At 40.2% G+C, this 14,182-nt stretch overlaps 1 protein-coding gene across 2 annotated transcripts in view; it reads left to right on the forward strand.

Annotated features, from left to right (window-relative positions):
* CLASP1 (cytoplasmic linker associated protein 1) overlaps window positions 1-14,182 on the forward strand; it is a 346,681-nt gene that overhangs the window by 126,436 nt on the left and 206,063 nt on the right. The window contains exon 7 of one of the 2 annotated variants that reach the window (XM_006895129.1): window positions 12,329-12,426. The exons of the other annotated variant lie outside the window; for it this stretch is intronic. Coding sequence (XP_006895191.1) covers window positions 12,329-12,426 — 98 coding nt within the window. The remainder of the gene's footprint in view (window positions 1-12,328; window positions 12,427-14,182) is intronic. 2 annotated transcript variants of the gene reach the window in all.

Below are 14,182 nucleotides of genomic sequence, written 5' to 3' on the forward strand. Positions count from 1 at the left end.
CTGTCCACCGTCCGACAGAGCTGTCGCAAGCACAGGATGACTCTCAAGGGTGAAGGGGAGACTGTTCCCTTCCGATGACATCCAGGGTCCACAGTATCTGTGCCACTCCCTTTTCAGACACAACCTTCTACGAAATGGGTCTGAGGTCTGACTGGGAGGGCAGGGTCTGGAGGTGGGTCATGGACTTGGGAGGAGGTAGATGAGTGGTGGTAACCCTTAGACTAAGTGTGAGTATGTCTTTTATAGTTCTCATGATCAAAAGTTGTAGGGTCCCTTTCAGTGATGTCTGAAACAGCATGAGGTTATTGAGGACGTGAACCATCACATTTGCCCTTTCTGCTTGAATGTATTGCTCTTATTTGAATGTCCCATCTCAGTTGGGTATAGTACTTTGTAGTTGTTGTTTTGTGCTGTTGAGTCACCTGTGACTCATAGTGACTCTATGTACAACAACCCTAAACCCTGCTCTATCCTGTGCCAATCTCACCATCTCTGACACACTTACCCTGATTACCCCAGTCACTGAATCAGTCCATCTCATTGAGGGTCTTCCTCTCTGTGCCGTCCCTTGACCCCCCCAAGCATGATGTTCTTCTCCAAGGACAACATGTCCAAAGTATGTCAGAAGAAGCTTTAGAATCCTTGCCTCCAAGGAGCAGCCTGGTTTAATTTTCTCTAGGATGAATTTGTTTGTTTTCTTAGCAGTCCATCCACCACAGTTCAAAGGCATCAATTCTCCTTCTATCCTCCCTAGTCACTGTCCAACTCTCTGATGCATACAAAGTGATTGCAAAGACCATGGCCTGTATCAGGCACACCTTAGTCTCCAGAATGACATCATTGCTCTTCAGTACTTTGGAGAGGTTTCTAACAGCAGACTTTCCCATTGTAATATGTCTTTTCATTTCCTGGCTGCTGGTGCAAAGAGTGTTGACTGTGGAGCCAAGCAAACTAAAGCTGTTAACAATCTCATTGTCTTCACCATCCATCCTGATCCTGCCAATTGGCCCAGTGGTGAGCTTCTTGGTCTACTTGATATTGAGCTTCAGTCCATATTGAAAGCTGCAGTCCTTAATCTTTTGTAGCAAGCCCTTCAGCAAGCAGGTTTGTGTCATCTGCATAATGCAGATAGTTGATGTATCTTCCCCAATCCTAATGCCACACTTCTCATAGAGCCTAGCCTCCCAGATAATCTGTTCTGCGTATAGGTTGAAAAGGTATGGAGATAGGATAGGACACATCCCTGGCATACACACTTCCAAATTTTGAACCATGCAGTGTTTCCGTGGTCTCTTCTGATGATTGCCTCCTGGCCCAACTATAGGTTTCGCATTAGCATAATCAAGTGTTTGGGGATTCCCATTCTCAGAGTCAGCCACAGTTTGTTGTGATCCACACAGTCAAACGCCTTTGACACACATAAAACACAGATAGACATTCCTCTGGTACTTCCTGCTTTCAGCCAAGATCCATCTAACATAGCTACCATATCCCTAGTACCATGACTCCTTCTAAACCCAGCCTGGACTTCTGGCAGTTCTCGATTAATGTGCTATTCAAGAATACTTTGTAGTATCAAGGGAAAATCTGTTAATTTACCCTCAACATTTACAACTGTTGTGTTTTGGTGCTCTCGAGCTGACTGCAGCTTACAATGAACAATAGATCAAAACTTTGCCCTGTTCTATACCAGCTCCACACTCTCTGTCATGCTCAAGCCCATTGCTGCAATCGCTCTCATAGAAAACCTGGCTCTCCTTCACTGATCTGCTACTTTTTCCAGCATAATGTCCATTCCCAGGCCTCGCCCCTCCTAGACAATGCACTCAAAGTATATGAGATGTAGTTTCACCCTCCTTGCCTCCAAGGGGCACCCTTGTTGCACTTTTGTTCTTGGTATACTTAGTAGTCTTCATCATCACTATTTCAAAGGCAGCAGTTTTTCAGTCTTATTCATTGTCCAACTTTCATATATACACACTATGGCTTGAGTCAAGTACACTTTAACTGACATCTTTGCTCTTTTAGTATTGTAAAGAGGCTTTAGGCAACTTGCCAATTGAAACCCATCTTTTGCTTTTTTGCCTGCTGTTACCATGGATATTGATTGTGGATCCAAGTCAAAGGAAATACTTCTATTTTCTCTGCATCTGTTACGATGGAAATTGGTAAATGGTAATTACGATGGCCATTGGTCCAATCATGAGGATAGAGGCTGAGTTGTGAGTGTATAAGGAGTGAAAGTTGGTCGTGTTGATTGCCTTTGAGTCAAGCTCAACTCATAGCAACCCTATGAACAAAAGGCCTGAGGCCCATCTACAACTGTCGATATTAAAGTTCATAGAGATTCGATAGGCATGTTATTTAGGAAGTGGATGCCGCTCCTGCGTCCATATTTATTCCCATTCCACAAATGAATGACCCAACAGAATGTGGAAATTATCAAACAGTTTTGTTCATATCACACACAAGCAAGATCCTGCTGAAGATTATCTAAAAATGACTGGAACAGTATGTTAACAGGGAACCATCAAAAATTCAAGCTGGATTTAGAAGAGGCCATGGCAACAGAGACATTATTGCCAGTGTCAAATGGATCTTGGTTGAATGCAAAGAGTACCAGAGGAATATCTGTCTGTGTTTCATTGACTATGCAAAGGCATTTGACTATGTGGATCACAACAAATTAGGTCTAACCTTGAGAGAAATGGGAATCCCAGAATATTTAATTGTGCTCATGTAAAACCTATACTTGGACCAGGAGGCAGTTACCAGAATTGAGCAAGGAAAGGCTACATGGTTCAAAATTAGGAAAGGAGCATCAAGGATGAGTCCAGTATCCATTCCTCCCCCTGCCACCCTTTCAGTCTATATGCAGAACAGATCATTTGAGAGGTTGTACTTTATGAGAAAAAGTGTGTTATCAGGATTGAAGGAAGACTTGTCAACAACCAGCACTATGCAGATGATACAACCTTGCTTGCTGAAACTGAGGGGGACTTGAAGTGTTTGCTGCAGAAGGTCAAGGACTGTATTCTTCAGTATAGGTGGAAGCTTAACATGAAAAATAGAAAGATTCTCACCACTGGGCCAATTGGCAGCACCATGATGGGTGGAGAAGAGATTGAGGTTGTTAACAATTACAGTTTAATTGGTTCCACAGTCAACACTCTTGGCCCCAGCTGTCAGGGAATCAAAAGACGAATTGCCTTGGGGAATTCTGCTCTCAGGGATCTCTCCAGAATTCTGGATTAATATTGTCAATCTAGAGACTAAGGTGAATATGATCCAGGTCATGGACTTTGCAGTTACATGCCATGCTTTAGAGAGCTGGATAGAGACTAAGGATGATAGAAGAATTGATTCCAGAGAATTGATTCGTTTGATTTGTGGTGGTGGAGAAGAGTATTGAACATACCATGGACCGCCAGGAGAACAAATAGGTCTGTATTGGAGAGGGTGAAACTAAGTTTTTCCTTAGAAGCTAGGATTTTGTAGCCTCACCTCACATACTTTGGGCACATGGCCAAGAGGGACCAATCCTTGGAGAAAGGACATCATGATTGGAACACTGGAAGGACAGCACAGGAGAGGAAGACCGTGGACGAGATGGATTGATACAATAACTGGAGCAGTGGTGGAAGATATGTCCATGGCAATGATACTGGCTCACAACAGGGCAGGCTTCTGAACGGTTGTACTTATGGGTCACTATGAGTCACAGGCAATTTGATGGCACATAACAACATGCTTAACACATTGAGAAATAAATAAAAAATAGTTTCTAAAGGAGCTGTATGATTACACCACCAGCAGTTTGTGAGGGTGGGCGTGAAGTTTTAGTTAATTGTGGTTTTAATTTAATGTTTTCCTGGTGCTAAAATAGGGAGTTCTGGTGGCATGATCCACAGTGAGTTGTGTGGCCTTCAGGTTATAGCTGCAGTTCATACCACCTGCGACTCCTTGGGAGAAGGGTATTACCCTCCAAAGTGATTTACAGCTCACTGTTCATGTGTTTTTTGCCTGTTTTTGTGTTATCTTCGGAGAAATGTCTTTTCAGAACCTTTGCCCACTTTAAAACTTTTTTAATCTTTTAATTATTGATTTCAAAGAGGTGATTTTGTTTTTTGGTTTTTTTTTTTAATATTCTAGATACAAGTTCCTTATCAGATACATTATTGGGAACGCTTTCTCTTAGTTTGGAGATTGTCCTCTCAGTTTTGATGATATCACTTGCTACAAAGAAGTTTTAAAATATGAATCGGTCGTTTAACTCTTTTTCTTCTGTTGTTTATGCTTTTGATGTTTGGTGTATCTGTGTAGGCTTTGCCTAAGACAGGATCACAAAGGTTCATGCCTGTGTTTTCTTCAGAGTCTTACAGCTTTAGAGTTTATACTTAGATCTAGAATCCAAATTGAGTTAATTTTTGTATATGGAGTAGGTAGAACAGTGTTTTGTGATTATCTATTATTTATTTTTATTACATTTGTGTCTGAGCAGGAAAAATCCCCAAAACCCAAACAAACCAAAAAAAACAAAACAAAACAAAAAGCAGATCTGCTAACGTGCATTTGTTGAGTCAGAGGTGGTTTTAACCCTGTTGTTGTAATTGTTGTTGCTGATGTTATGTGCCATTGAGTTGCCTGAGACTCACAGCGACCCTATGTACAACAGCCCTAAACCCTCCTATATCTTTGCCAGTCATATTGTCTCTGACATACCTATCCCCATTACCCCAGTGACGAAACCAATCCATCTTATCAAGGTTCTTCCGCTCCTGTACTGTTCCTCCACCCTCCCAAGTGTAACGTCCCTCTACAAGGACTGATCCTGCCTTGCAACATGCCCCAGATATGTCAGACCAAGCATCAGAACCCTTGCCTCCAAGGAGCAGCCTGGTTTCACTCTCTCCAGGATGAACTTGTTTGTTCTAGCATTCCATGGTATATTTAATACTCTTCTCTAGCACCACAGCTCAAAGGCATCAACTCTCCTTCTATCATCCTTAGTCATTGTCCAGCTCTATGATGCATAGCAAGTAATTGCAAAGACCATAGCCTGTATCAGATGCACCTTATTCTCCAGACTGACATCATTGCTCCTCAGTTCCTTGGAGAGGTCTTTGACAGCAGACTTTCCCATTGCAGTTTGTCTTTTAATTTCCTGGCTGCTGGTATCAAGAGTGTTGATTGTAGAGCCAAGCAAACTGAGGCTGTCAACAATCTCAGTTTCTTCATCATCCATGATGATGCTGCCAATTGTCCCAGTGGTGAGAATCTTTGTTTTTTTGATGTTGCGCTTCCATCCCGTTGTTGTTGTTGTTGTTAAGTGCCGTCGAGTTGCAGGCGACTCATAGTGACCCTATGAAGGAGAGTCCTCAACGCGTGTGTGTCTTTCATCCTCTCTCCAGGTTCATAGGGTTTACGGAGGCAAGCTGTTATGGAAGTGGATGTCACTCCTCCTTCCAAGCTTGTTTTAATTGGGGGGCTCCAGCCCACACTGTCCGCATTGGGTAACCAACCATTAATGCATTTAACACATCAGCGTCACAGTATTTAGCCTCACAGCAACCACAAGTTACTGCTGTATGGCAAGTGGACACACCAGGGCTATACAAGGGCCGCAGATTAAAAGTCACCCACCTTTGGTAGTATCGCTTTCTGTCCACTGGGCCAATTGATCTCTCTCTATCTTCTTGTTGTTGTTGTTGTTAAGTGCCGTTGAGTTGCAGGTGACTCATAGCGACCTTATGAAGGAGAGTCCTCAACACTTATGTGTCTTTCATCCTCTCTCCAGGTTCATAGGGTTTCTGGAGGCAAGCTATTACCAGAAGTGGATGCCTCTCCTCTTTTTCTAATCAATCCTGTTACCTTAGTTAAATCTTTTTAAACCTGAAGAATGGTTATTTTGAAGTTGGAGAATGTTGTGTTTTCACTTTATATATAATATAGATAATACTAGTTCTACTAGGTGCTATGTTGAATGATTTTTAAACACAACCAGTAAGTTACAGTCTATAGGTCTCAGTCTGCAGATTGGGTGATATGTATATCTGCAGTGTTTTCATTTAATCTATTGAGTTTGGGTCAGTTGCTGTTCTGTAAATTTTTATTTCCAGCTTCAGTTGAGAACTTAGATTTGGCACAGCTTGCCTTTGGGCCCCCATATCTGAGTGGTGGTGGCCTGTGCTGCCTACACTTTGCCAGGGTTGCAACATGCATCACCTACACCTTGCCTCTTTCACTGACAATTCACTTTTCTGTTTTGGGTAGTTATTTCATTGGATACTCAAGTAATTGAGTAAATGCATTATTTCTTTGAATCTTCAGAGCAACTAGATTTGCAGAAGAGAAAATGGACTAAAAGTTTTAAGTATTTTTGGCCATAGTCTGACAATTTTTTAGTAGTGACTCTTAATGCTAGTACAACCCAGAGTTCCTAAATAAATAAATGACTGCTTTACTCTTTAAACACTCACCAGTGTGATTTACTCTGCGCAAATGTTATGACTAGAATGTAAATGAAGAAACGACTTACTGTTGCTATTCAAGACTAATTTTCACTGGATGCTTTTTTTAAAATGTGCATACTTTAAATGTTTCCTAAATTTTTTATTTATCACAAATTCTTGCTTTTCCTAAATAAACTGGTGAAGATTTTGGTTAAATAATACATATTGAGACTTGTCTTTTTCCACTATATGGGAGGAGATGAATGATGAGTAAAATTAGCTGCTGTTTTACATTGTTAAGGAGCTCTTTTGGCACATTGGGGCAAGCATTGGGCTGGTGGTCAGAAGATCAGCAGTTTGAATCTACCAGCCACATCCTGGAAGAAAGATGAGGGGGTTAGTTACCATAGAGATTGACAGCCTCACACGTGCTCTTCTGCGGGTCTTCTTCTGGCCCATAGAACATTATGAGGTAGTGGGCTTTATGTCATTGTTAAATGAAAGAGTAGCCTGCAGTATTCAGAATTGTAAGGTGGTGTTTGAATTTCTACTTCTTTCTTCTTTCTTTCACTGTTACTGTTGTCTCATTAGTCCAAAACATATCTCAAATTATGTCTTTCCCCTAAGTCTTATACTATTGGCAGTCAAAGTTTGGTTCTGTTTTAAAACATTTCTCCTTCTTTTATATGTTATAAAATTTCAAGCTGTTGGAAAAATGGAAAGAGGGATAATGAATCCCTTATTATTTGATAATAATGAATACTTATTAACTGTTAATAATTAACAGTTAATATTTGTTATACTATTTTGCATGTCTATATATGTGTAAGAAAATGGTGATCCATTTAGTATTTGACACTGTTTAATTTTCCTACATTCATACTTTATATCTTCCACATTCACAGTTGTTAGTAGATGTTTGCAGCTATTTTTCCTCACTCTTTATTGCCTTCCTATCTAAGGGCTCTCCCTCCCGTGTTATAGTGCACTCTCTAACTGTGCTCTATTACTCATAGGGCTTTCAAAAGACTGTTACTTCAGAAGTGGCTGGCTAATCCTTTTTCCTAGTCTGTATTCAACTGGGAACTCTGCTTTACTACAGCATCTGATAAATAAACTCTGAACCCATGAAAGTAGACAGTGAGCAAGCATACATATGATAATAAGAGTAGCAACATGCAAATCACTTCCCCAATATAAGAAACTGATGGACTGTACAGGAATCAGATTGACTTACCTCTGTGGAGAGAATCACTGGAGAAACTCAGTATCAGCATTCAAACCCAGACCAGGTTCTCACTTTGGAACAGACATTCATATACAAATTCAAACTGAAGCTAAAAAAGGTAAAAACAAGCCCACGAGCACCAAAATAATACCACCTTTAGGCTGTCCTCCTGAATTTAAAAATCATCTCTAGACTAGGTTTGAGGCATTGAACATTAATGACTGGAGACCAGATGAGATGTGAAATGACATCAAGGATATCATCCACGAAGAGAGCAAGTGTTTGTTACCTGGACAGAGGAGGAAGAAAAGACCAGCATGGATATCAGAAGAAACTCTAAAATAGTACTGGAGGGTCTAGAAGCCAAAACAAAGGGAAGAGATGCAGAAGTGAAAGAGCTGAACAGAAGATTTCAAAGAGCAGCTTGAGAAGAAAAAGCCAAGTGTTGAAACAAAGTGTGCAGAAAGCTGGAGACGGAATACAAAGAGAAGAACTTGCTTGCCATTTCTCAAACTCATATAACTGAAAAACAAATCCAAGCTTCCAATTGGAACACTGAACTGCTGTGGGCAAACTCGTCAGTGATCCAAGAAGTATCAAAAGATGGAGCAAGTACACAATCATTATTCCAGAAAAGTTGGTTGACACTGACGTATTTTAAAAAGTACCATTATGAACAAGAGCCAGTGGTAAAGAAGGAAGAAGTTCAAATTGCACTGAAGGCATTGGCAAAAAATAAGTAGCAGGCATCGATGGGATACCATATCAGTTGACATGTTTCAAGTAACAGATGCAGTCCAGAATTTGCTAATGTCTATGCCTGGAATTTGGAAGACAGCTGCCTCGCCAACTGACTGAAAAGGATCCATATTTGTTCCCATTATAAAACAAGACAATGAATGCTAATAGAAGCAAAATATTGCTAATGATCATCTCAAAACAACTAAAGCTGCTAGTGGTTACAGCTGAGTTTAGAAAAGGCTGTATGCCAGGAATATCAACTGATAATAGATGGATTTTGCCAGAAAACAGAGAATACCAGAAGAATGTCTTATTTGTGTTAAAGTGACTGCTCAAAGATGTTTGACTATGTGAACCATGCTCTGGTTTACATTGAGAAGAATGGAAGTCCCAGAACACTAATTATACTTATATAAAATCTGTATCTAGACCACGAAGCTGTTGTGTGAATAGAGCAAGGGAACACGGCATGAGTGTCATGAGGGCTGTACCCTTGCTACCTAGCTAGTCAGTCTGTATGCTGAGCAATTAATTTGAGAAGCTGGCCTCTATTAAATATTTGGCATCACAATCAGAGGAAGACCCATCAAGAACATGCCTTTTGAATTTGGTTGCTCCAAGTGAAAAGAACTCAAACTTGATGCAGAAGATCAAAGCTGTACAGCCTTAACTATGTTTTCCATCTCCACATAAAGAAAACAAAAATCTTAACCAATGAATAGGCACCATCATGATAGATGGAGAAAGATTGAAATTATCAGTAATTTCATCATACTTGGATCTGCAGTCAACAATAACAAGAAAAAAGTCATTTGGTGCCAGCAATCAAGAAATCAAACAACTTAATACATTGGGAAAGACTGCTGTCAGTTACCTTTCTAAGGTAACTGAGGAACAGTGATGTCAGTTTGAAGACTAAGGTGCACCTGGTTCAAGCCGTGGTCTTCATTCTGCTATGCATCTCAGAGCTGGACCAATGAATGTTTGTCGTTAGGTGTCGTTGAGTTGAGTACAACCCATAGTGACCCCATGAACAACAGATCTGAACCCTGATCTATCCTGTGCCATCCTCACACTTCCTGGCACACTAGAGCCCCTTGCACTAATCACTGTGTCAGTCCACCTGGTTGAGGGTCATCTCCTTCAACAGCGTTCGGCCTTTTGAAGCCTCATGTCCCTCTCTAAGGAATAGCTCCTTTCAGCAACATGTCCAAAGGTATGTGAGGCAAAGCTTTATCATCTTTTTCTCCAAAGAGCACTCTGGCTGCACTTTGTCCAAGAAATATTTGTTTGTTCTTTGTCCATCCACGGGATGCTCGTTAGTCTTCTCCAACACCACAGCTCAGAGACATTAGTTCTTCTGTCATCTTTACTCATTGTCCAGCTCTTAGATGCATAGCAAGTGATTAGAAAGACCATGGCTTGAATCAGATGCACCTCAGTCCTCTAATTGACAGCATTAGTCAGGGAGAGATCCCTAACTGCAGACATTGCCAGTACAATATGTCTCTTGATTCCCAGACAATCTGGTACCAAGAGTGTTGATTGTGGATCCAAATAAGATAAAGTTGTTGATAATTTCAGTTTTCCATCTGTCCTGATATTGCCTATTGGTCTGGTGGTAATTTTGTTTCCTTGATGTTGAGATGCAGTCCATATTGAAGGCTGTATTCTTTGATCTTCTGCAACAAGCAAGGTTGTATCATCTGCATAACACAGGATATTAATGAATCTTCCTATAGTCCTGGTGCCACATTCCTCTTAATAGAGTCTAGCTTCTCAAATAATTTGCTCAGCATACAGATTGAATGGGTATGGAGAGAGAATACAACCCTTACACACACTCTTCTTTTTTTTTTTATTTTTTAAAATTTTTTTTAATTTTATTATTTATAACTTTCTTTTTTTCTTTATTATTATTTTGTGTGCGTGTACCGTCAAATCAGATCTGACTGGTGCAGGAGGATATTGCGCCTCCTTCTCCGGCAGAGCATCTGGTGGATTCGAACTGTGTTCCTCTGGGATTGCAACACACACTCTTCTTAATTTTAAACCTTGTAGTGTTCTCTTGCTCTGTATACACAACAGTCTCCTGGTCTAGGTACAGGTTTCATACGAGCACAATTCAGTGCTCTGAGATTCCCATTCTTCACAGTGTTGGTGACAGTTTGTTATGATCCACACAATTAAAAGCCTTTGCATAGTCAAGAAACAGTAAATAGATGCTTTTCTTTTATTCTTTACAATGAATTAGAATGAAAAAAGATACTTTATGTTATGTTGTTGGACAAGAGTACTGAATGTCCCAAAAGAGCAAACAGAAGGTGCAGCTAGAGTGCTCCTTGGAGGCAGAGGTGATTGATGAAGCTTCATCTTACATACTTTCGCATGTTGCTAAGAGAGATTATTCTTTGGAGAGGGACATCATGCTTGTAAAGGTAAAAAGAAGTTCAGTGAAAGAGAAGAGACACACACACACACACACACCCAGTGAGATGGATTGATACAGTGACTGCTGCAATTAACTCAAATATGTCAGAGATTTTACACACACACACACACACACACCCAGTGAGATGGATTGATACAGTGACTGCTGCAATTAACTCAAATATGTCAGAGATTTTGAGGCCTGCACACGGTAGGTAGGACAGAGTTCATATCTGTTCATAGGTTTGCTGCGAGTTAGACACAACTTGAGGTCCCCTAATAGCACACACCTGATACCTTTTCTTTTTCGTACTGAACCATTTGAAAAGAAACTGTCCACATCGTGATGTTTTATCTTTAGATACGTTAGTGCATATCTCTCTGCCCTATGTAAGTGATACTCTTTTTCTATCCAAGAAACTTAATATAGATATTGTCTAATAATATGGTACATGTTCACATTTCTGCAAGGTTTTTAAAATCCTTTTGGTATTTTAAGTTTTGTGTACCACTGATTTCTTCATTCTTGATTGCACCTTATTAGCCTGTCTGACTGGTTCTTCTGGAAGCACGTGCCCTGCCTCTCCATCTTGATGCCTCTGCACAGTGTGCCTTTCTGTGGAATTCTGCTGTCTTCTTTCCCTGCCTGGTGCAATTTTGTCCTTCTAAGCTAATTTTATTTTATTTGTTTTTTTTTTTAAATTTCTTTTTATTATTTTATTATTTTATGTGTGTGTGTGTGTGTGTGTGTGTGTGTGCACGCGCATACCGTCAAATTGGATCTGACTGGTACAGGAAGAGATTGTCCCTCCTTTGCCTGCAGAGCAGCTGGTGGATTTGAACCGTGCACCTCTGGGATTGCAGTGCAGCTTCTTGCCACTAGGCCACCAGAGCTCTCCTCCAAGCTAATTTTAAATAGCCCCTCCCTCTTCCATGAACTGTTTCCTGCATTTCCTCTACGCTGTTGCTCCTCCTTTAAACTGTGAGAACCCTTTGTAGAAAATTATTCTTACCTCAAATCTGGAACTTGTGGCCTTCATCTCTTTTAAAAGTACAAACTTCTTAGTGTAAGCCTCTCTACAGCCTTTGCTATCCATTTTTGTTGTATGTTAAGTATTTGTTTAATTGACTTAAATTCAGAATGTGTTGCCTGGTATTTTATTTTTGGTGCATTTCATTTATTTATAGTGTCTTCTGTTTTGGAAAGAAAATTGTAAAATTTTTAACATCTTACTAAGGAATGGAAAAAACTAACATATATGGACTTTTAACTTTTATACAGGGATGAGAACCTTTGTCTCTTCGTCTCTTTGGGCTTTTGTCGGCCTAGGAAAACTGGCAAATGCACCTGTTGTCAGATGTATGTGTGGGACTATGTTTGCAATTGTGTTTATAAATGTTGGAAGGAGTTTACGCTCCGTAGGAAGTGCTGTGGCTAACACATACAGTTGTGTAAGATCTCTTCTTTTATTCTTAGGTTCGAGATGCAGCAATAAACAGCTTAGTGGAAATTTACAGACATGTAGGAGAACGCGTGAGGGCAGACCTCAGTAAGAAAGGATTGCCGCAGTCCCGGTGAGTCAGGCTTCTGCCTTTCTTCTTTCCTTTACCCCTGGTCTTTCCCAGCTAAAATTTTAATGCATAGTTTTTTGGTTGGTTTTTTTTTTCCAGTTGGGGTAGTTTTGTCCAAAGAATATGTAAGCAAATAATTAAGTGGTTTGAGAGGTCCAGATTAGAAAACAGGGCCTCTGCCCAGGCTATTGTCTTACTAGTAACACAATGACCTCATCAGATATCTAGACAGGTCCCATGCTAGGCACTAGTTTAAGGTGGTTGTCAGGTTTTTTTGGCTGGTTCATGTCAATTGCTGACCCTGTGGGTAACTGGCAAGCACTTAGCCATTGCACTACCAGGCTGTTGGTTTCATTCCTAGGTCTGTTTCCAAAAAGACCTGAAAACAAGTTAATCCAACCCATGTATATGTCCATATCATCAGCAGCATTATTCACCAAAGTCAAAAGTACAAACAAGGGAGCTCTAGTGGCAAGAAGCTGCACTGCAATCCCAGGGGTGGGTGGTTCGAATCCACCAGATGCTCTACTGGAGAAGGAGGGCCAATCTCTTGTACCAGTCAGATCAAATCTGATGGCGCGCGCGCGCACACACACATACACACACGCGCGCGCGCGCATGCACACAATAAAAATTAAAAAAGTTTTAAAAAAAAGTACAATCTAATTGCCATTGAGGAGAAAGAATAAACACATCTTGACATGGTTGTAAAGCTGCATATTATTCAGCCTTAAAAAGCAATGAAATACTAATCCCTGCTATAATGTTGATGAGGCTCCAAAACACAGTGCTTAGTGACGAAAATAGGTACAGAAAGCCACTCATTAAATGTTTCATTTTACATGAGTGATCAGAGTAGATAGAGACAGACAGTGAGCTCTGTGGTTGTCACAGGCTAGGGCTAGGGCCCAGGGAGTAAGGATTTTAATTTGGAGTGGTGAAAATATTTTGAGACTTAATCTGAACTGTGATTTCACAACATTGTGACTATATTAAATATCACTAAGTTGTTCATTTTAAATTCAGTTCATGTTATGTGCCTTATTGTATGGCTCCATATCTCATACGTTGGGCACATGGCCAGGAGGGACAAGTCTTTGGAGAAGGACATCATGCTCAGAAGGATGAAGGGACAATGCAGGAGACAAAGAACCCAGATGAGATGTATTGGCACAGAAACTGAGGTAATGGGGACAGGTGTGTTGAAGTCAGTGAGACTGGCTCAGGGCAGGGCAGGGTTCAGAGTTGTACAGTTTGATGGCACACGACAACAACACAACAACAGCACTGTCTAAGTGGAATATTTGAATATTCTGGAATCTTATTACATCTTTATGGAATTTTTTTGCTATTACGTAAGGATATTAAAGTTTTTGGTTTAGCAAGATTCCATAAACTAATAAAATACTTGTAAATTACTTCTTTCTAAAACTTATTCCTGGAATAAATATATCCTCTTAAGAGTTTGGTCAGTTGAATATTATCTCTGAGAAGAATAGTATTAGTTGTATCTCTAATAAAATACAGAATGCAAACGTGGATGTGCTCATTTGCCTATGCCAAGAAATTTGGAGGATGGGTACTTCATCACTTAGAGGAATAGGCTATTATTTGTGTCCATTCCAAAGAAACTTGATCCTCTGAAGAGTGGAAATTATCAAACCATGTCACTAAAATAAAATGCAGTTAAAATCTTGCTGAAAAGAATTTTAAAATGTCTAGAGCACCACTTTGACAGAGAACAGCCAGAAATTTTATA

This window comes from Elephantulus edwardii, unplaced genomic scaffold, assembly GCF_000299155.1.
Source record: "Elephantulus edwardii isolate Elephantulus edwardi_28Jun2011 unplaced genomic scaffold, EleEdw1.0 scaffold00160, whole genome shotgun sequence".
NCBI lineage: Eukaryota > Metazoa > Chordata > Mammalia > Macroscelidea > Macroscelididae > Elephantulus > Elephantulus edwardii.